The following is a 22,423-nucleotide window of genomic DNA, read 5'->3' as shown; positions in this document are numbered from 1 at the left end:
AGTCATAGCTCAATAATCTGCATGGTCTGTCAAATTAATATGCACTTTCACGGGGAGGGTCAATATTATTCATATGCCCCACCTCATGCATATGGATGGGCGTTTACTGTTGCGACTGGCCTGCAGTAAACATCAAATGGATGAGCCACAGCCTGGCTGATCAGGCCTGGAAGGGCTCTGACTTGCTGGGGTTGCCCAAGGGGAGGAGGTGAGCTTGGAAGGCAGTCTAGCTGACTGGTGACTGGCGCTCAGGGCTGTGGACTGCAGGTATTCAGAACACAAAGCAAAAATAAATGGATCACTGTGAGCTGGAAGCTGGGGTTGCCTGAAAAGGGGGGAAAGGTCTTTCTGGTTTATAGAATTAAATGAGGTTTTTTTATTTTAAGAATGAATTATCCCATCCTAGCATTCATAGTTACCACACTAACCTTGATATTACAGCGAGCTGGCAGACACGGGACCCCAGACGGGACCTGATCCTGGAAGGGACACTGGTCACTCACAGGACACTCACCCTGGACGGGACGCCAGTCCATCACAGGAGGCACACGCTGGATGGGACACTATTTACTCACAGGACACACACGCTGGATGGGACACCAGTTACTCACAGGACACACACCCTGGACGGGACGCCAGTTACTCACAGGACATGCTTTAGAAATGCCAGTTAGCATTGTGAAGGATGGGAATCACTTCCCAGCCTTTTGGCTAAGATGAAGTGCAGCGTTGGGAAGGTTCTGGAAAAAAACCCCACAAGGTGGAACACGAGCTCCACACAGAAGATGCTTCGGGCAAGAATCGACCCCGGGACCCCATGAGCGGAATGACCCCAGTGACCCCTCGGGTCATGTCGGAGTTCTGGAGAGGGAGGGAGACAGCCACCTGCTTTTCCCGGTTCGAGCACTCCATTTTAAAAGAACTTTAGTTTCTTGTCACAAAGAATGCACAAATATACACAAAACTTTATAATATCATATAATTAAAACGATGTATGTCCCGCGGGCTGTTTTGACCGCGTTAGACCTTTGTTCGTACAGCTGCAGTGCCCTAAATCCGCACTTGTTTTTAAATAGTGAAATCGGCCGCTTTCTCTTTAAGAAAATGAGAGCTCCCCCTTCAGTCCGGCAGTCGGTGTTTTTTCCATGCAATACTGGCCTTGCATAAATTATGTTCATGACGTAGTGCAAAAGAGCAATTTTATATGAATTTTGTGGGACTTTTCTGCGGAAAGCGCCGTTTTCCAAGTGCCCCAAGGTGTTCGGAGTTCACCGGCGCTCCAGGTAACCGCGGGACCGTCATTAAATATTAAGGAGAGGAGGTTCTGAGGGGCTCCGACCCTCTTTATCAATGCAAATACCTCTTTGTGTTCAGCCATAGTGCCCAGCTGCAAGCTGTGAGATGAATTTTTAATTACCCGTCTCCTCAAACAGTAGCAAAGCGTTTCAAAAAAGAGCGAAAACGGTCAAAAAGTCTCGCTTGAACGGTAAGTTGCTCTTGGTAAGCGTTTTTTTGAAGGGGGTGTGCTTATTGTAAGAGGGAAGAAGGAGAATAAAATGGGAGGTTTTTTTTGTTTGGTTAATATGCAATGGTCTTAATTAGCATAATTTATATATTTATGATAAAGAGTGGGGGATAAAATATCAAATAGATCGCTTCGGCTGGCTACCGCAGCCGAGAGGCTCGGCGAGCGCGAGCGAGCGTGTGCGGGGCAAGCGGGGTCCCGGCGCGAGCGAGCGTTATTGGATCAGAACAGCTCGTGCCGCGGGAGGCGGCGGACCTGCGCGAGACCGCTCGGGCTGGTCGCGTCTGGGGCTCGCGGCGCGAGCGGCCGTGTTTTCATTGACGCTGTCGTGTGATCAATACATATTTATCATCTGTAGGATGCGATCCCCGTTTGTCCAGGCGGAAGAGGGGATGCGAGAGAGAGACTAGGCCCTAATAGGCCGCCTTCTAAAAAAGAGAGGAACGTCTCCACCTCTAAATGTTTATTTATACCAGATCGTCTTCTGTTAATAAGAGCAGTGTATTTCAAGAACATAGTCTCAGGTTGACACGTGTTACTTAAACGGGAACATAAAATACAACTTATACTTTCCTTTTTTCAGCCGTTGTTAAATATATTTTTTTAAGTATCGTGTTGTGCACTGAACTTGTAATGGGTGACAAGCGCTAGTTCCTATTTTGTCATCCTATTCTTGCAGCAGCCGTTATAAATAATTCATGAGATACTGTATTGTATTTGTATGCGTTATGTAACCTTGTGCATATTGAAATAACCCCTCCCCCAACCCCAAAAAGCCAAAGTGTGTTTTTAGAGCCAGTAAAATGACACCCATATTCGGGTTGTTTACATTTGCTGTACAAAGGGGCTTTGTACATGTAACCTGATTGAGCTCATTAACTGCAGATGAATTAAATTTTGCTATTCTTTAAAATATGTTGTTGTCACTTCTTTATTCTTTGGAGTTTGCCTAGAAAAGTGAAAAAAAGTGTGTTTTCGGTACGTCTGTACGTCAAGTACAAGTCAAGTAACTGAAAAGAACTATAAATCGGCCTACAGATCTTATTTCTTTAGTGACCCGCTTTTCAAAACTAGGCTTTAATTTTGCACGTTGTTAAATTACGCATCAGGCATCATTTTAAAAATTATTTACAGCTGGAAGAACTTTAGAATGGCTGGGCGTAAGAGAGTTCACAGACTTCTTACAAAATGTTAAAAATAAATTAATGACCAAATATGAATTATTGCAATTTGCATAGATTTTTAAGCTATTGTTAACTTTCACTAAGCAACCATAACATTCTGAGGTACTATGTATCCCCGCTTGCCTCTGTGTACCTGCAAATATTAGAGTTTGAACATGGAAGTTATAACATGCTACATTAAACATTAGCAGCTCAAAAGTAAGTATGGGGTAAATCGACCAGATCAGAATTAAGTCCAGTATATATTTTGTCTGGTGGAACTGGCGCAGTGGTTAGCATTGCCGCCTTGCAGCGATGATGCCCTGGGTTCATTTCCTGGGGTGCTGTCTGTGTGGAGTTTGCATGTTCTCCCTGTGTTTGCTCCCACAGTCCAAAGACAGGCTGTGCCCCGGCATGGACTGGCGCCCCGTTCAGGGCTCATCCAGTCTTGGGCCCTCTCCCCTGTCACCCTGAACTGGATAAAGACAGTATAAGATGTTTGTGTGTATAGGTGGATATGATTGATCAGTCAGCAGGCAAGCTATTTCAAGCTTATTTAGAGCCTGACACTGATCAGAATGTGTGTCTGGACCCTGAGCAGGTCCTGAGGAGCAAGGCCACCGTCTGGAGCTTTCCATCTCGGCTACACCCTGTGTCCCTAGACATCACGGTCACTCCCCTGTGTCCCTGGACATCACGGTCACTCCCCTGTGTCCCTGGACATCACGGTCACTCCCCTGTGTCCTGTGTCCCTGGACATCATGGTCACTCCCCTGTGTCCTGTGTCCCTGGACATCACAGTCACTCCCCTGTGTCCTGTGTCCCTGGACATCACGATAACTCCCCTGTGTCCTGTGTCCCTGGACATCACGGTAACTCCCCTGTGTCCCTGGACATCACGGTAACTCCCCTGTGTCCCTGGACATCACGGTCACTCTCCTGTGTCCTGTGTCCCTGGACATCATGGTCACTCCCCTGTGTCCTGTGTCCCTGGACATCATGGTCACTCCCCTGTGTCCTGTGTCCCTGGACATCACGGTCACTCCCCTGTGTCCTGTGTCCCTGGACATCATGGTCACTCCCCTGTGTCCTGTGTCCCTGGACATCACGGTCACTCCCCTGTGTCCTGTGTCCCTGGACATCACGGTCACTCCCCTGTGTCCTGTGTCCCTGGACATCACGATAACTCCCCTGTCCCTGGACATCACGGTCACTCCCCTGTGTCCTGTGTCCCTGGACATCATGGTCACTCTCCTGTGTCCTGTGTCCCTGGACATCACGATAACTCCCCTGTGTCCTGTGTCCCTGGACATCACGATAACTCCCCTGTCCCTGGACATCACGGTCACTCCCCTGTGTCCTGTGTCCCTGGACATCATGGTCACTCCCCTGTGTCCTGTGTCCCTGGACATCACGATAACTCCCCTGTCCCTGGACATCACGGTCACTCTCAGTAGCTGCTCTTTGAACTGGAGTTTGAACCCTGAAAAGATAGCATCCCTGTTTCCCATCCTTTTCCTAACAGCTTCTTCCAGTTCAGGGCTGTGGGGTGATCGGAGCCTGTCCAAGCAAGCAACAGGCTCAATGCAGGGTACACCCTGGATGGGACGGCAGTCCATTGCAGGGTAGACAGACACACACGTACTCAAATCCAGGGCCAGTTTTCCCAGAAGCCAGTTAGCCTACCAGTATGTCTTTGTACTATGGGAGGAAACTGGAGCACCAGGAGGAAACCCATGCAAACGTAGGGAGAACATGCAAACTCCACACAGACAGCACCCCTGGTTGGGAATGGAGCCCAGGGCCCCAGCGCTGTAAAGCAGCAATGCTCATCACTGTGCCACCATGTTACCCATCCCTGAAATATCTCATGTGCTGAACTTCCTGCTGTCTCATCGTCCAGTTTGCCTGACCATGACTGCGTGATTGAATCAGGGCCCCAGAACGAGACTTGGGACACACACTGGGATGCGCTCACTTGCAAGTGAACTTGCAATGTAAGGCAAATTTCACAGCTGGATTAGAATAGCTCCGATTCTGGTGTTCGGTGTGGAACCTCAAGGTGTCATGATTGAGCCAAGCGAGACACTGATTAGTCGCCCTGCTGACTTGGCAATATTCGCAAATGAGCCTCGATACCGATGTCTCTCTGGGCAACATGCCAGCAGTGGTTATAACCAGACAAACATGCCCTTTAACTGAGAGTGAGGTCATCAAATGCAGCTCCATTGGAAGAAATAGTAGTGAGCAAACCAGCTACCCGCGAATTCTAAAATAGCTCTAAATATTAATGAGACCCAGTTGCATTAAAATTCTGCTCCAGACTCTGGGGTTCTGCTTTTGTGGTAAAAAATGTAAATCCATTGTATATGTTTTTATACAATATATTGTATATGTAACCCCTGCGGCTAAAATTTAGACTCATTATTACGTGGCGTGTTGGAGGGTGTTTTAGAAACAGCTGGTAGTTTATTTGTTTATTTGGCATTCTTTAGCTCCATGTGAAGGGAGCAATTTGAACAGACTGGAAGAGTCTGGCAGAGTTTTGAGGGGAGAATTCTCAAAACTCTGCAATTATTCTGAGGTTATTCTGATGCTCCCATGAATTTTACAGAGTTGTCTAGACAGCCTAACTTCATTATTCATTATAATAATAACAAGAGTAACGAAGAAAGTGAGTGAAGCAGTGAAGGCGCTGGTTCAGAGCTCAGGTGAAGCTGCACAGTCCAGGTGTTGCCGAGTCGAGCCTGACCAGTGACCAGTGACCAGTGACCAGTGACTGGTGAGACTCTGGGCTGGGCTTGACCTCTGTGACTTGCCCACCGTTCTGATGACGTCATGCAAGAGCTGTGTCGCTCTCTGCTACATGTGACTGTGGGCCAAACAGTACTTTCAAATCTGGATTTTGTAACTGGATTAAAGGCTGCAGATGTGTTTCAACCAGATCTGAAAAGATAGTATTAAAGGGGCTATATTATGGGAAAATCTGGAATTTATAACCATGATGATAATGGCGTATTTTAATTATCACTTAAAACATACATAGTATAGCACTATGATGGCACAGTGGTTACCTTCGCTGCCTCACAGCGCAGGGTCCATGGGTTTAATTCAAGACCTGGGGTGCTGTCTTAACCTCCAGTATCTTTGGACTGTGGGAGGAGACCAGAGCACCCAGACGAAAAGCATACGAACATGGGGAGAACATACTGTCTCCGTACAGCACCCCAAGAATTGAACCTGGGACCCCAGAGCTGTGAGGCAGCAATCTTAGCTACTGCTCCACCTTTCTGCCCAAAAAGGTTCATTCAAAATAAAAAAGTAAATATGATAATCATTACCGGACTGCAGCTTTCTGTATTTAGTTGTTTGTTTCACGAAGACGTAGTGGTGGCGAGGTTTTGTTACCGGCGCCGCCCTGCTGGATGGAAATGGTAATGCAACTTGTTGTTGCTTCCCAGTATGAAGGTTCTGTGACAGCTGTATGACCCAGGAAGGGACCATGGATTCAGAGGAGCTGACAGGCAACGACGGGCCTCTCACGGTCAATGAGCAGGTATGTCTCCGTTCCTGCGTTGAACTCACTTCCCAGATCGTGTGACTTCCCGTTGACCCCATTCCAGACCTGTCCCATCCCTCTCTTCGGTTTCTGAAAGGAGACCCTGGCTGGAGGCGTTGGCGTAAGGCTGCTCTGTTTCTGGTGTTTGCAAAGGCCAGGGAGACGAAATCTGCTGCCGAGTCCGTGCCCAGTCCATTCTGCAACAGCTCCCGTTGAGATGTTTCATTTTCAGATGTTTTACTAATTCTCCAGTGAGCAGGGCTTTGTGAAACCTGAACAACTCAAACTCACCTCTGTGGTGGAACCAGAGCCTTGTTCCAGCACTTGGCAGCTGCTGAGAGCTACACCTGCTGTCACTGACTGCTAGAAAGCATTTGCTGATAATTTGTCCCAGATGAGTCCCAGCTAAAATCGGTTTCTTTATTCTGTAGCACTTGCTACTGGACTGGGTCATGGATTTGTCTTTCTATGTCTTTCTAATGGGCATTTCCATGGTCTGAAAGCAGAGACAAAATCGTTTCAAATGCTCGTTGCACCAGTAAGCTCCTCCTTGTCTCTCCGGCAGGGAGGACATCAGGAGGTTTGCAGTCCAGAGGAGTCTATCTGGCTCGTTTGGTTTTTAGAAACTGATTGATCCCAGAATCTCATTAATAGCATGGCTGGGCAGCTTGTTCCTCGCTCCCATGAGCCTCTGTGTGATGTCCTGTTCTCAGGTCACAGCCACTCGTAACAGCTCAAGTAAGATCACTTTATTGGCCATATACAATTTCTTATATTAGGAATTTGTCTTTTCGTATACCCCAGCTTGCTCTCCATGAGACACACAGACAAGGAGAGAGAAGCTTGGGGTCAGAGCGCAGGGTCAGCCATTTATACGGTTCCCCTGGAGCAGTTGGCGTTAAGGAGTAGGGCCCCAATAGGGTAGGATTCCTCTGCCGGCCGCGGGATTTGAACCGGCAACCTTCCAGCCACAGGCGCAGATCCATAGCCACAGAGCCACACTGAACAAGTCGGTTCAGTGCAGAAAGAAAAGCTTTATTTTTTGCCATTTACCCCTCCCTTGTCCCCTTCAGGTGATCGTGATGTCCGGACAGGAGACCATCCGAGTCCTGGAGGTGGAAGTTGACGCCTCTGTGCAGGCAGCGGGGGCTGATGGGAAAAGGGGGGAGAGCGTGGGCGGTCCGGCCCTGGAGCCAGGTGAAACGCGTGCGGACGACCCCCCGGCACCGCAAGGAAATGCTGGGAACGCAGGTGGGTCCCACAGGGTGCTAGAACTGAGGGTTCAGGGAGACCTCAGAATGGGTTAGCTCTGTGTGGTTGGAATCGGGGCTGGGTGTCACTGCCCAGCTGAGACCCGGACTCGAATGAAGCACAGTGGGCTAACGGGGATCGCAGTCATCCAGGATCTCGTGCGAAGCTTGGGAAGGGTTCCGAGCGAGAGGAGAACAAGTGAGGTTCCCCTGTCCTCCCTCTGAGGCTAGTCCAGAGACAGGATAGTGCGATTAAAGGCAAGCTCATATGTCTGAGCACACATGCATGTTCTGGCAAATTTTGGCGCTGTGTCACAGTTGACAGTTTCTGCAAAGAGTAAAACAGCTGATGAAAAGGCAACTCCTGGGACAGGAACTCATTTGCTTGGATTGCACTCCAATCCGTTACATTCACTTAACTGGTATGTCCTGGGGGGAGTTTGCATGTTCTTCTTGGATTGCAGCTTTTGCTCGGCGCTCCAGTTTTCCTCCCACTTTCCAAAAACATAAGAGTGGAAGTAAGAGGAGGCCATTTGGCCCATGAGATCTGTTCGGTAGCTGATGAACCCAAAGGGCTCATCCAGCTGTTTCCTTAAGGAAACACAACGGCAGGTAGCTTGTTCCCAACTCCCATATCCCAGGCTGGGATAACTGCTGTCTCAACAGTGGATTAGTGCTGTATCCATGATGGCACCTCATATTCCTAGGATATGGTCCGGGTTGTTGGACCCTTCCCGGGAGTAAGCAGATTTCTGATAAGGAATGGGTTGATCCGGTTACGGGAGATGACTGAAGTGACTGGGGACTGACTAACTTGCGTGGAATGGGACGTCAGTGACCATGTTGCCCATCCTTGTTCTGAAGTCCCGCTCCCTGTTCTCTCATCTGCGCGTCGTTCCCGCTCTCTTCCTCAGCTCCCAGCGATGGGGAAGCAGCCCTGGTCCCACCGGCCCCAGCTGCCCAGACGGTGCCCCAGGCTGGCGCCACCACCGTGTCCTTCTCCTCCCAGCCTCAGACGGCGCTGCCCATCACTGTCCAGGCGGGCCCCCAGGTGAGGCCGAGCGCGGTCGGGCAGCCCTGGGGGAGTGGAGCTGTCCTCGTCCAGGACAGTGGAGTCCATGGGATCCTGTCGTGCTGGGGTCCATCAGACTGCCTGATCTCTGCACAGCGTCCGTCTCCCTCAGTCTGTAACCGTCCCTCTGTCTCTGTCTCCCACTCTGCCTCACTTTCTCTCTCTTCTGTGCTCTGTCTCTGCTTTGATTGGTGATTCAAAACCAGGACAAGAAAACACATGTTCTCATCTATCCCCCTATTTGGCTCCTCTAAGCTCCACCTCCTCCTCAACCTCTTTCGCCTGCTATTCTCCCTCACCCACTCTCCCTTTTTCTCTCCCTCTCTATTATCTCTCTTTCCCCTCATCTCCCTCTCTCCTCATCACTGTCTCACTCTCCCCATCTCCCTCTGACCTCCCTGTCTCACTGTCCCCGTCTCCTGTCTCTCTCTGACCTCCCTGTCTCCCTCTCCCTGTCTCCTGTCTCTCTCTGACTTCCCTGTCTCCCTCTCCCTGTCTCCTGTCTCCCTCTGATCTCCCTGTCTCTCTCTGACCTCCTTGTCTCCGTCTCCCTGTCTCCTGTCTCTCTCTGACCTCCCTGTCTCCCTCTCCCTGTCTCCTGTCTCACTCTCCCTGTCTCCTGTCTCTCTCAGACCTGCCTGTCTCCCTCTCCCTGTCTCCTGTCTCTCTCTGACCTCCCTGTCTCCCTCTCCCTGTCTCCTGTCTCACTCTCCTTGTCTCCTGTCTCTCTCAGACCTGCCTGTCTCCCTCTCCTTGTCTCCTGTCTCTCTCTGACCTGCCTGTCTCCCTCTCCCTGTCTCCTGTCTCTCTCTGACCTCCCTGTCTCCCTCTCCCTGTCTCCTGTCTCACTCTCCTTGTCTCCTGTCTCTCTCAGACCTGCCTGTCTCCCTCTCCTTGTCTCCTGTCTCTCTCAGACCTGCCTGTCTCCCTCTCCCTGTCTCCTGTCTCTCTCTGACCTCCCTGTCTCCCTCTCCCTGTCTCCTGTCTCACTCTCCTTGCCTCCTGTCTCTCTCAGACCTGCCTGTCTCCCTCTCCTTGTCTCCTGTCTCTCTCTGACCTGCCTGTCTCCCTCTCCCTGTCTCCTGTCTCTCTCTGACCTGCCTGTCTCCCTCTCCCTGTCTCCTGTCTCTCTCTGACCTGCCTGTCTCCCTCTCCCTGTCTCCTGTCTCTCTCTGACCTGCCTGTCTCCCTCTCCCTGTCTCCTGTCTCTCAGCTGCTGACACAGGACGGGCTGACCACAGTGGTGACGGGGATGATGGCTCAGACGGGCGCAGTGACCCAGCCCCTCCTGATCCCCCTCAGCGTGGCGGGGCAGATGGGCGGGCAGCAGGGCCTGGCAGTCCTCACCTTCCCTACGGCCACCGTGACCACCCTCCCGGGGCTGACCGCTGCGTCCCCAGCGGGGGGGGTCCTGAAACTGCCCTTCACCGGCCTGCAGGGTGAGAAGCTGCAGCGTGCTTGTGAAAGGGCACCAGTGTGATAGACACAGTAGCTAACACCGTTTCAGTGCTGTTGTACTGGTGTCCGGGAGGCAGTAGGTGGCGCTTTTCTCTCTGGGCCCCAACAGTAACAGACCTACTACTGTACTGTTGTTTGCATACCTTGTAACCTTTTGGCTGGAAAACTAATTGTTCTAAGGGAATTGTGCCAAATGAAGAGAATGTGGAGGTGGCACGGTGGAACAGTGCTCAGCATTGCAGCCTGGGTTCAGATCCGGCCCTGGGGTGCTATCTGTGTGGAGTTTGCATGTTCTCCCTGTATTCGAGTGATTTCCTCTGGGTGCCCTGGTTTCCTCCCGCAGTCTAAAGACATGCCGGTAGGTTAAATGGGTTAAATGGTAGGTTAAAATTGGCCCTGGTGTGTGTGTGTCTGTGTGTGCCCTGCGATGGACTGGCGTCCCCTCCAGGGTGTACCCTGCCTTGTGCCCGTTACTTGCCAGGTTAGGCTACGACTCCCCCACAGAAAATGGAAGCTGGAAAGGAATGTGGAGGAAGTAGTCCAAGATTCATAGCTGCGCCAGTTGCTAGTTAACAATCTAGGCGTGCAGTAGGACTAGTGCCACATCTTCTTTTCTCTTTCCAGCGGCCACCGTGTTGAATGCCGTCCAGCCGCAGCTGCACGCCCCTGCGCAGACGGTCCTGCAGCAGCAGGCGCAGCCGCAGATGACGCAGCCAGCTGCGCAGAGCAACGCCAGTCCCGCTGCGGCCGCCGTGCCCAAAGCCTCGGAGCCCAGCGCAAGCGTGGCCACGCTGCAGACGGCGGGCATCTCCATTAACCCTGCCATTGTGAGCGCACTGCCCCTCGCCCGCCCATAGGTCCAGTGAGGCAGGTCACTCCCTCCTGCTGCAGGAAAGCCCTGCAGGCTCCCCTGGCACCCTCACTGACGGGGCTCTCCAAGAACTAATAAGTCAGGAAGGAATGAATTCAGCAGCAGCTGTGTGTGACGGGGATTTCCCAGGAGCTGGGGCGTGATCGGTAGAGCCCATCTAGGTGAGGGAGGGGGTCCGTCAGGGTCGAGCCCAGTGGCTAATCAGGCCAGAGCTCGTCCCAGCTGAGGCAGGCCAGGGCAGCCTCTGTGTGAGCCTGCCAGTCGGGACGCTGTCCTGTCGCAGGGTTACCTCGAGCACGGGCGGGACTGTGACGCTCATCCTGCTCCAGGGGGGCCGAACAGCTTGTCAAGACGCACGCGGCTCAGTGGGCTGGAGGGTCAGGGGACCACACCCGGTCGCTCTCATCTGCAGCCCCTGTCGCAAAAAAAACCCCAACCATAATATGTGATTCCCAGTTCGGGTGGGCGGAATGTGAAAAGTTAGAGGAAAACCTAAGAAGTGTTGTTGTTGTGCTTTGTCATCTGATAAAAGGTCTGGTGGAATTAAATCACAAGTCATTCTGCTCTCCAGCACTAGAAGGTATGAAGACCAGACTCCCGTTGTACAGCGGTCTGATGATCCATTCCAGACTTTACCAGCTGCAGGGCTTTCTGGACATAGATATTAGATCCTGCCTGGATAACGTGGGCACATGTAGCGCAGAGCACTCTGGTGTAGATGTGTGTATGAAGTAAATAATGTGGAGCACATGGCCTTCCTGCCCTGTCAGTGCAGTTTACAGTCCAGTTTGCAGCTCATGAGGAATCCCCAGTGGATCCAGCAGCTGTACTAAGGGGGGTTGTTTGCCTCCCAGCTGTGAGGTGAAATGGCCACCGTTTCAACACGGATGAACCACGCGTGTAGTTTTTGCCGTGATTGTCCAGGGATCACCTGGGATTGTTTACAGACAGCACCGCGGGCAGGGGCAGTGTGGTCTCCACGCTCTAGGTCTGCCGCCTGAGAATGGCGTCGGCCTTTTTCGACTTTCTCCGCGGGTCAGGGTCCGATGAGGACGGTACTCGGAATCCCGGCAGAATCTCGGGTCAGATGAGGCCGACGGGCCGATCAGGCTCCTCTCGTTCGTAGACGGGGTGCCGGGGGGGCCTGGCTGGGGGGCCCCAGCTGATCACCTGTCTCTGTGTCGCAGATCAGCGCCGCCTCTCTGGGAGCCCAGCCCCAGTTCATCAGCTCCCTCGCCACCACGCCCATCATCACCAGCGCCATCTCAGGCATGCCTGGCATCACCGGGCAGATCATCACCAACGCGCAGGGGCAGGTAAGGCGGGGGGATCATTGTTATGATTTCCTGGCACCAGTGAATAGCGCTTTCCTCTCTTTGAACTAATTGGCCTGGATTCGGCTGTGTTCAGTCCTTGGGAATGAAAATTGCTTCCTGAATGTGACTAATTAACGTAATTAGTTCTTCTATGCTGAAGATTACCATGCTTGTACTACACCGTACAGCAGTAATAAAGGAAATGATTGTGAGTCCTTTATGACAATTACTCTGTGGTGAGTCAGGCTAATGTGCAAAAAGAAGGGAACAAATGTGACAATATGGCAAAAACAGTATTATAAAATGTCCATGGTAGGCCTTTAAATGGTGGTTTGTGATCTTCACCCCTGGGGTCGCTCTGGTTGATCTCTCGGGGGTCTGTGACCTGTGCTCTGTGCTCTGCGCCCTGCCAGGTGATCGGGACCCTGCCCTTCCTGGTGAACCCAGCCTCCCTGGCCACTGGCTCCACAGTGTCCCCTGCCCTCTCCACCCAGAGCCTGCAGGTCCAGACCGTCTCCCCGCAGCTGGTGCTCAACGCCCAGGGCCAGATCATCGCCACTATCGGCAACGGGCCGACGCCGGCCACAGTCCTGCCCAAGCCCAGTGTGCCAACACAGGCCCCCGCCAAGCCGACAGCACAGGTACGAGGCACTGGTCACCACGAGAATCCCAGAAGCAGGGTGTTTCATGCTGCTGCCTGTCCGTGTGCATGAACTCAAGGTAGCAGGTTTGAAACATCAGGCGTCCGCTGCAGGCTTCTGTACAAGAGCTCAGATTGACTCTTGCAGTCGTGCGTCTTCCTGGTATGGTCTTCTTGCTTCACAAAGACACTGGATTACTTAGACTGATCGCTGTTGAAGGGGCTGGAAAAGAGGAGGTCATTTTGAATCCTTCAGAAGAAACAAGAAAAGCTAGCTCGATTACTTGCTAGAAGATAATCCGAGGATCTTGTCCTGCCACCTCTTGAAAAAAGCTGGGACATCGGCATGTACGTACCATGGGCCCACGAATTGCACATCAACTGCAGATGTGCACATGCCTCTTCAAATGGCTTGACTGGCTGAGGCCATCTGTATGCGGTCTGCAGATCTGTGTTTATTTCTCACACAGTCTGTAGATGTGTGGACTGCATGCCACAGAGCGAGAGCTGTTGCCAGTCGCCAAGGCACACTGAGAAAAACTGCACTCTTTCATCCTGTGCGAATGCACCGGCGAGCTGTAAGGACGCCCAAGCGAATGTCTCCCTGTCCGCTGTGCTGTCTGTGATCGTCAGCCCCCAGGTGACCCTTAGACTCTGCTGTGTTGTCACTCGCAGGCAGTGCAGTGGGGGTGCTGTAGCCTCCGTGCTGCTGCCTGTAGGATATAATGCCAGTCTCTCTGCTTTTGCTGAGCGGTTTAATGTTGAGTATCACCTGCAGGGCAGGTCCAGTGGATCTTGTGGATTTGCATTTGCTCGGCCCTATCCGGGAGGGGGCCCTGTATTATGCACGATCGACTGTGATCCAGGTCCATCACATTCTCACAGTGTGGCCCAGTGTGCTGCTCTGCCGTCCAGATCAACCTGGGTTCAGCTTCCTGTTCTGTTACATTAACAGCATCCTCTTCTTCCTGTTGCCTTCTGCTGCCTTTCTGTGATGCTCTCAGCGTCCAAGTTATTAACTGTACTATCGTGCACTGTTGTACTATGACTCTGGGCAGATCCGGAGTGTGTAAAATGCGTTCAGGCCCACAGATCTCCTCTATACTTTGTCCCTGAACTGTGCGGGGAGGTGATCGAGTGACCTTCGATCTGAAGGAGTTCAGAAATTGCTCAGCTGGCCGGAAGCACACTTGAGACAGAAGGGGAAGGCATGTGTCGGTTCGGTTCAGTTTATTGTCATATGCACAAGTGTAATGGAATACATATTTGCATGTATGCTCCAATACAAAGACATTAAGGAAACACCAAAAACATTAACACAGAACAGCAGCAGCAACAACAACAAGTTAAATAACATACATCTTAGAAAAAAAACACATTAGTGTGAGCCAGAGCCAGTCAGTGAATCTGGACGTTCGTGCCTTGATGCTCCTATAACGCTTACCAGAGGGGAGAGGGAAGGGAAATGAGAAACCAGGATGACCAGTATGATCCTTGGCGATACTTCCAGCCTTCCTGAGACAGCGAGTTATAAAAATGTCCACAATGGAGGGGAGCTGTACTCCAGTGATGGACTGGGCTGACCTGATCACCCCCTGTAAGGCCTGATCACCCCCTGTAAGGCCTGATCACCCCCTGTAAGGCCTTCTGGTCAGACAACGAGATACTGCCACACCACACTGTAATACCTAGATTACACACTGTAATAATCAGATTTGTGCCTCTGCTGTTGTTTGTAGCAGCCGATCAAGCAGAGCTTTGGGGTTCCACCTCTCCTCACGTGTAGTTATGATGGCCGCCTGTCTGTCTGGCGCGTGCGTGTGGTCACGGCTCTTGCGTTTCAGAACAGGCCAGCGATGGGGAGGGGTGTGTGCGACAGCCCTGGAACGAACCCAGTGAAGAGTCTGTTCTTCCCGAATGTCCATTCCAGGGGTCCGTGGTGACGGGAGTGACGGTGTCTCAGGCCCCGGTGGTCATCGCGCCCCAGCCCTCCCCAGTCAAGACCGTGACGAGCATCTCCTCCTCGGTGGCCATCGGCTGTGGAGACACCCCAACTGTCGGACAGCTTGTCAACAGTAAGAGCTCGTGCTAACTATCACGTGACTACCCTGCAGAGAACAGACATCCTTCACAGGGCGCTACCCTGGGGGGGTTTCCTTTCGTGCTCCGAATATTTCACCCTGGGGTGAATTTATTTAGAAGGACGTTGCGATCGCCAGTTATTTTTGATTGCATAGCCGATTCCCAGTTTGGGACTGCCAGTGTGTTAAGACTCAGCCTTCCAGATACAAGCCCTTCACCACACAGGAGGGGATCCCGCCACTGTCGGAGCCACTCGTCCTGTGTTCGACACGCTGCTGGTCCCACTGACGCTGACGTGAGCGTGAGGCCACTGCAAGGTTGCAGGTGCCAGGCGAGTGGCTGGTATGGGTGTTTTGCTGGCTGACCAAAGCCCTGACTGTCCCACCAGCGCTGTATCAGCTCCGATCAGTCAGCCAGTGGCACGACCAAGGTCATGGCCAGCTTGGGTCCCTGTAGTCAGGGCTGGGGTACGTGATGTCATCTGGGAGTGGAAAAGTCATTGCACTTGTCTTGCCAATCGCTGAAGTCTTCCCCCCCGTGTAAAATGAGGATGAGCGTGGTAGACGACCTCTAAATCAATAGATGATCGTCATGCCCTTCTTGTCCGTTCCTCTTTCAGAACCCCAGCCTCCCGGGACGGACGAGGAGGGGATCAATCTAGAGGAGATCCGCGAATTTGCCAAGAACTTCAAGATTCGGCGGCTGTCCCTGGGCCTGACGCAGACTCAAGTGGGCCAAGCACTCACTGCCACAGAGGGCCCCGCTTACAGTCAGTCTGCCATCTGCAGGTAAGAGCGCCACCTGGTGGCTGGGAGGAAGAACTGCGGGGGGGGGGGGAGAGAGTGAGGGTGCCATTCACCCAGCCTGCTAAGATTGTAATTTCTGGTGAAAATACAATGTGTTCATTGCTTTTTTAGTCTAATTTATTTTGCTGCCATAGTTTGAAAAAGCTATTTAGGGATGATAATAATGGCACGGAAACAAAAGCTAGATGGTGAATATTTTGTTCTTCTGAAGAGGTTTTAGCAGGGAGCTGCATCAAGCGTCATGCAGGGTGCAAAAGAACGAGTAGAGATTCATTTCATGCTGAAGAAATAAACAGCGTTTCGACTGCAGATCCACTTTAGGCAGGAGTTAGGGATCGGGAATGTGTGGCAGAGGACTGAAGAAACAGCTTGTACGATTGGGTACAGGAGGCGAGACGGCGTTTCCGAAGCAATGGAAATCTGGTACACGAATGAATGGAGAGACTTGGACAGAATTGAGTTGATCATTGAGAGATGGGGAAAGGCGAGGACCTAGTTTAAGGATACTTTTGGTTTTTTCTCCTTGGATCCACAAGAAAGGTTGGTATAACCGTGGCACGCGAGAGGGCCAATGAAGAACTCTCAGAGAAATCTGTGATCCTGCTGCACTAACGTGTTCCCCAAAGAGACGGACCCGTCTGCATCCTGTCTGGCCAATGTAGATAGTGGGGAACTGTTCAACAGTCATCAGTATGGACAAGGTGCATGTGGGGGAAAAAAGGCTCCAGTTGAAGGGTTATGCAGTGAAAAAGTGTGGCTGGTGACCTGAGGAAAATGAGAGTGTGCTGAGGGTGGAAGTGAATGGTAAGTGAAAGGCTGTTCTGGGTGCAGGACCATTTCCTTATGTCATTTAGTGTCGTCCGACAAAACAAATGGGTTTAAAAGTGTATTATGATCCGCACTCCAGAACCACTCTCTTTAGAGTAAATGCATGGGCTTACATTTTGGAAACTTGTAAGCCTTCTCATGTAAAGCTGCAGACTTTGTAAGACGGCACCTGCAAAAGTAAAGGGGGGAACTTAATTTCATTATGGGGTTCTGAGCAGAACAGACAACCTAATCTTGAGGATTGCCTTCTGAGAGCGTGGCTTCAGGAGAGCCAACCAAATATATAGACCAAGCCTGTCTGCTTTCATCCCCACTGGCAGCAGTCCTGATGACAAGCTCCGAAAGAGAGCGGCCTTGCAAAAGCAGAAATGAACCACATACTTGCGGTGTAGATAGGGGTACCCTTTGTGAATGTCCCTCCTAATGTGTGCTCCAGGTTCGAGAAGCTGGACATCACCCCCAAGAGCGCCCAGAAGCTGAAGCCGGTGCTGGAGAAGTGGCTGGCCGAGGCCGAGCTGTGGAACCAGAAGGGCCAGCAGAACCTGATGGAGTTCGTGGGCGGCGAGCCCTCCAAGAAGCGCAAACGGCGGACCAGCTTCACGCCGCAGGCCATCGAGGTCCTCAACGCCTACTTCGAGAAGAACGCCCTGCCCACCGGCCAGGAGATCACCGAGATCGCCAAGGAGCTCAACTACGACCGCGAGGTGGTCCGCGTCTGGTTCTGCAACCGCAGGCAGACCCTCAAGAACACCAGCAAGCTCAACGTTTTCCAGATCCAGTAGCAGGAGGCGGGGAGGGTGGGATGGGGTGGGGCTGGGGATAAGCGGATGGGGGGGGGGGGGGCACTGGAACTTCCATTTGGAAAAGGGGGTGAGGTGGGGAGTGGAGGGGAGGAGAGGGGGAGCGCTGAATGGGAGGTAACCCTAAGGTGTTCAGAGACTGAACCCACTCTCTTGCCCCTCACCTCTGGTACTGATCGCCTGCGTCATTGCTCGCCCCGATTGCAAGACTGTTCGTGTGTCACTGTGTGTGTGAGCCCCACACCTGAAGACGGCAGGAGCACCACATTCAGTGCAACCTGCTTAGTCCCCCTTACCTGACTCTTGATTTAGCAGACTTGGTGGGGCCCCGATGTCTTGGGGAAATGTGCGTGGAGGCATTCCACGTTCGCTCACCTCCTGCACGGGCGGCGTGCTCACTAGTGCGGCGTCGGATCTCCACCCGGCGTGCACCGTTCCCCTCCTTCCGTGTGGAAATAATGCGGGGATCTTGGAATCTTCGGGATCGCACGCCTCGATTCTGCAGAAGATCCTGACTCGTGAAGCTCTGAATCTCTCCTCCCAGCTACATGGACGCTGTCACTCACAAGCCTGCGTTGGATGGGTTATGAATGAGAATCCGCAGAGGAATTATAAATTGTGCACTAGGGCTATTGCAGCTTACTGGACAATCAGTCACGCTTTGATGGGAAATAGGGACTGAAAGGTACAAAGACTATTCCACTGTCCTTGTTTCATTCCTCTGCTGGAGTGACGTACCTGATATGGTTAACGGGAAGAGACTAGATGAATGAAAAACTGTCTTATTGTTTTAAACAGAGGAGGGGAGGAGGAGGCGTTTGACTCCGAGAGTGCTGGAGAAGACATCGCTGTCTGACCCTGACTCGTTTCGCAACAAGACAGCTGAGAACCGGTGCAAGAAGCTTCAAGCACTTAGAAATGGCGGCATCCTGTTTGTTCAACGAAAAACACAGATGGCATGGCCTTCAGAGCTTGAAAGTGGACTTCCTGTTCATGTCTGGAGCCGTGGACATCCTAGAAAGACATAAAATCCGTAAGGAAGATGAACCGCCCTTGACAGTAACGAGGTTGGTAAGCAGGAATGCTGGGAATTCGGCAGCGCTCTCTCCCAAGTCATGGGATGAAACAGGTGGGAGAGGAGCACGTACTTGTTAAACTCCGGGATGTCCCGGAGTCAATCAGAATAGCGCGAAAATTAAAGTTTCCGACCAGGGGAAGCGCACAGGATCACCAGAGCACGCCCTGTTTCACACCTACCCTCCGTCCCCTCACCCACACGGTTTGTCCCACGCCCTACCTTGCCAGGATATCGGTGCCACCTGGCTCCCTCTACACAGGTATTTGCCAGTATTTCTTCTAGCCCCATGTGTGGTGGGAGAAAGAGACAGCCACACTTCGTTCTGGACAAAAGTGGACTTTCGGCACAACCCTGAAAAACCGACAGGGGTCGGGAAGAGGTGTGATAGATGATAGCACCAGTATAGTTATTATATAATTATATAATTAAGAGGCATGCATGGTTAAACCACCGGTTCTCACAAAGTCCTTCGGAAAGTCCTTCAGTCCAGCTGCAGTTCTGATTTCTGCCCCAGCATACCTCCATCCCCCTGCCTAACTAAAGAGTAGTTTGTTTCCAGAACTGCTGATGGCTCTTTTAAGGCTCTAACCCTCATTCCCATCCTGACAGCTTCTAGGTATTTTTTATGCTCTGCTTCTAAGGACTTAGGATGATGATGGCTGGTGGGGGGGTTGGTGCTCTCTGTGCCATTTGACCCCTTCCAAAAGAACAGCCTGACCAGTATGTGCTTTGGCCATTGTGACATCATAGGTCATTATCGCTGTGCTCCTGGCTCACAAATAGGTAAATAACAGACCAAAAAACAAGTGCTGTAGCTCTTTGGAGCCTTTTGTTACTGTTCTTCTGGAGGAGGTCTTTGTGGACACGCCAGTACTGCAGAAACACAGGGCAGGTAGCGAGAAGCCTAGCTGAGCAGGATCTGGACCATGCCAAGACAAATTACAGTTAAGGTTAACTGTATCGCCGGCGCTGTGACTTGTGTGGAAGTATAGTGCCACCATTTGTCTTGGCTTGTAACTGGTAGGGGCGTAAGATCGAGGAATCTGCTGGAACAAGTTCTCAAGACATTTCAAGACGTGCAGCCGTGATGCTGCGACAGGTGAACTGCTCCGGACTACCAGGCAAACGGGTTTGTTCACTCCGGGATACAGAAGGCATGAAATAATGAAAACCAACTGCAAAGCGTTCCTGACCCATAATGTGAAGGGGGGGGGTTTGGCTTGAAAAAAAGCCTCTTTACACCTTTTCAGTTTACAAGGAGATAAAGCAGTTGTTTTTCAATCTTGTAGCGCCAGTCATATTTTATTTTTCTCTTTTACAGAAATGTTAGAAATGGTACTGACGTAGCCTCTTAAACTGAGAGGCAGTGTGGTATTTTCTTTTTATCTGTTGCTTTACAGATAACAGTCCCGGACGTTGTTGGAAAGTCCTCAAAATGTGTGGTATCAGCACACTGAATACACCTGGAGATGCAGAGAGCCATTTTCGTAAAACACTTCCTGTCAGGCTAAGATAGCTCCCTCTTTATTACTAATCGGAAAGTGACATTGCAGAGAAGATGTGAAGTGAACTCTTTCAGTGCCAATTTAAGAGACCCCTGCATGGGTAGCTAATAGTTCCTTTTTTGACTTTGAAAAATTAGGAGGAAAGTGTTCCCTGAGAATGTCAGAATGTTTGTTCAACCTTTGTCCTTTTTATAAAAACAGTGTAGCAAATTATATTTGGCAAAATATATGTTGTGCATGTAGGGCTTTGATATCTCCAAAGCTTTTACTTGGTCTCTCTCTTGTGAGACTGGAAATACTGAGAAAATGTTTAAAAAGACACATTTTGCGAACAGTACATTACTGCTTTCCACCTCTGCCCACCTTGGTGTAGTGTATTTTGTAAAGGCACAAGTAAAGGTTTATTCCACGCTGAAAAGAGGAGAAAAGAAACACAACGTTTCGGCTGGGGAGCCTTCTTCAGGTGTGAAGAAGAAGGCCCCACAGCCGAAACGTTGTTCCTCTCTTCTCTTTTCAGCATGGAATAAACCTTTACTTATGCCTTTGCAGCCTACGCATGCTGATGCAGCTCCCGACTTGAATTACTTGGTGTATCTTGACTGCAAACCTGTTTTTCTTGTAGTGTCTGCAACATTTCTCTTGAAAAAAAGTTTTTTTTTTTTTAAAGGCATGAACCACTCTCCCAGAAGGGGGTATTTTGGGGTTGATTCTCTGAGCTTATTCGAATCATGTTCTGAACGAGCCCTGAACGAGAGTATGGAAAGAGTCCTCCCAGTTGAGTTTAATTAACTCCACAGATACAAGCCTCCCGGTGACCCGGTTTGTGAGATCAAATTAGCGGGATCAACAAAAAATCAGGACTGAGGGAATTATCCATTCAGTATGGTTGTGGGAGAGCAGGTCAAAAAAGTTGTTTCTTGTTTCTAGAGTCTTTTCTGTACATTTCTTCATAGGTGTTTCCTAGTTCTCTTTTCTTACACAGTAGGGTAGCCAAATGATTTGGCGTTAGGATGACTGTCCCCTACTGTCTCCTCCCTCTGCTGTAATTATGTAGTATTGCTAAAGTAATTGATGCCTGTAGAGACAGTTACATCACATTTTCTTGTCTGAGCATTTGAACAGTGTTTATTTTTTTACTGCCTGCTCTAGCCCTGAACACTAGCGTTAATCATTTTCTTCTCTGTCATGCATTTATCCGGCCCCAGTCTCCAAGAGACCCAGTTATTCAGGTTTAATGCTATTTTCAGTCAGCGACTTAATATGTACATCTTACGTTATGCTTTCAGTATCTTCTGCCTTTGTTTTCCTGCACTGCGCAAATTGCTTTCATTGTGACGATCTGATCATAAAACCATTCCATCTTCACAATATTTGGCCAATAAACGACCTGTATTTCTTTAAAAAAAAGTGTTTTGAAAGCCACACATAGCTAAGAGGATGTGCTGGAAATTGCATGAATTCTAGCACTTTGAAAACAAAAATAGAGGAACTTTGCCTCAGTTGACCGTGCAGACAAGGAGTTGCGTAAACTGTTCGAAGGAACATGTAAAAGTTTATTCCATGCTGAAAAGAGAAGAAAAGAAAAACAACGTTTCAGCTGTGTAGCCTTCTTCAGGTGTGAGGAAGGCTCCACAGCCGAAACGTTGTTTTCTTTTCTTCTCTTTTCAGCATGGAATAAACTTTTATTTTAGTAGCTGACGCAGCTACTGACTTAAACTGTTCAAATTCTCAAGAAAGGAAATGTAGGCGACCTGTCTTGTTTTAAAATATTCTAATCAAAGTAATTCATGAACTGATTTAAGAAACGTAATTTCATATTTTAAAAGGTTCACAGCTGGGAAAACTTTTAAAAGGTGTAAGCGCCTTGTTATTTAGCATGAACGTGTGGCCTAATATAGAAGTTGCAACTTACAAGATGAAATTACTGTATGAAAAAGCCATGAAACTTCACATTGAACCCTCTGCCACACCGTTTTTAATTTGAACAGAAACTCTCCGTCTTACATTGTCTTTAGAGAATTAATTCCTTTGGACTGACGATTTCTCCTATTGTGTAAAAAAAACAACAGACATAGCCTGTTTATATAAAAAAGTATATTTAAAAAAACTAATTCTATTTATTTTATTAATGTCATTTAATTTAAAAAAGTTCTAGTGGCTCCCTGTTTGCATTTTTATGAGTTATGTATAACTAAAATGAACTAGATACCTGTGTCAGGTCACAAAATATAACTTTTAATGTATGAATTTTTAAAACTTGGTCTAACTAAGTTTGAGTTTGTTTCTGTTAATAAAGTCACTGAACTTTCAAGTCAGAATGAAATGGTATTCGATTACTGATGCCTTGTGTTTTTATACTTGTGACACCAGAGCATGTTACTGATTCCGATGTGAAAATTGATCATCTGAGCTGCCAACAGATTGGGGACACTCAGCACAAACTGTATAATTTAACTACCTAGTACTGAAA

General features: G+C 50.0%; 1 protein-coding gene across 3 annotated transcripts; it reads left to right on the top strand.

Moving 5' to 3' along the window:
* The first annotated feature begins 1,002 nt into the window (after positions 1–1,002).
* On the top strand, positions 1,003–22,281 carry pou6f1 (POU class 6 homeobox 1). Of its 3 annotated transcripts, XR_015939379.1 has the most exons (12): positions 1,004–1,283; positions 6,150–6,244; positions 7,321–7,498; positions 8,412–8,548; positions 9,783–10,008; positions 10,652–10,854; positions 12,086–12,214; positions 12,628–12,855; positions 14,785–14,929; positions 15,556–15,724; positions 17,007–18,055; positions 18,169–22,281. XR_015939379.1 is itself a non-coding variant. In XM_088634237.1 (11 exons), exons 2-11 carry the CDS (start codon positions 6,173–6,175, stop codon positions 17,350–17,352), a joined length of 1,833 nt encoding a protein of 610 aa, XP_088490363.1. In that variant the 5' UTR covers positions 1,003–1,486; positions 6,150–6,172; the 3' UTR covers positions 17,353–22,281. The 3 variants fall into 3 exon arrangements, 2 of the variants coding, with proteins under 2 accessions (XP_088490363.1, XP_088490355.1); XM_088634237.1 differs by having other exon boundaries at positions 1,003–1,486; positions 17,007–22,281; XM_088634229.1 differs by having other exon boundaries at positions 17,007–22,281.
* The last annotated feature ends 142 nt before the right edge of the window (positions 22,282–22,423 follow it).

The sequence above is a fragment of the Lepisosteus platostomus genome, chromosome 1 (assembly GCF_059453375.1).
Source record: "Lepisosteus platostomus isolate fLepPlt1 chromosome 1, fLepPlt1.hap1, whole genome shotgun sequence".
NCBI lineage: Eukaryota > Metazoa > Chordata > Actinopteri > Semionotiformes > Lepisosteidae > Lepisosteus > Lepisosteus platostomus.
This window is presented reverse-complemented; position numbering and strand designations above follow the sequence as displayed.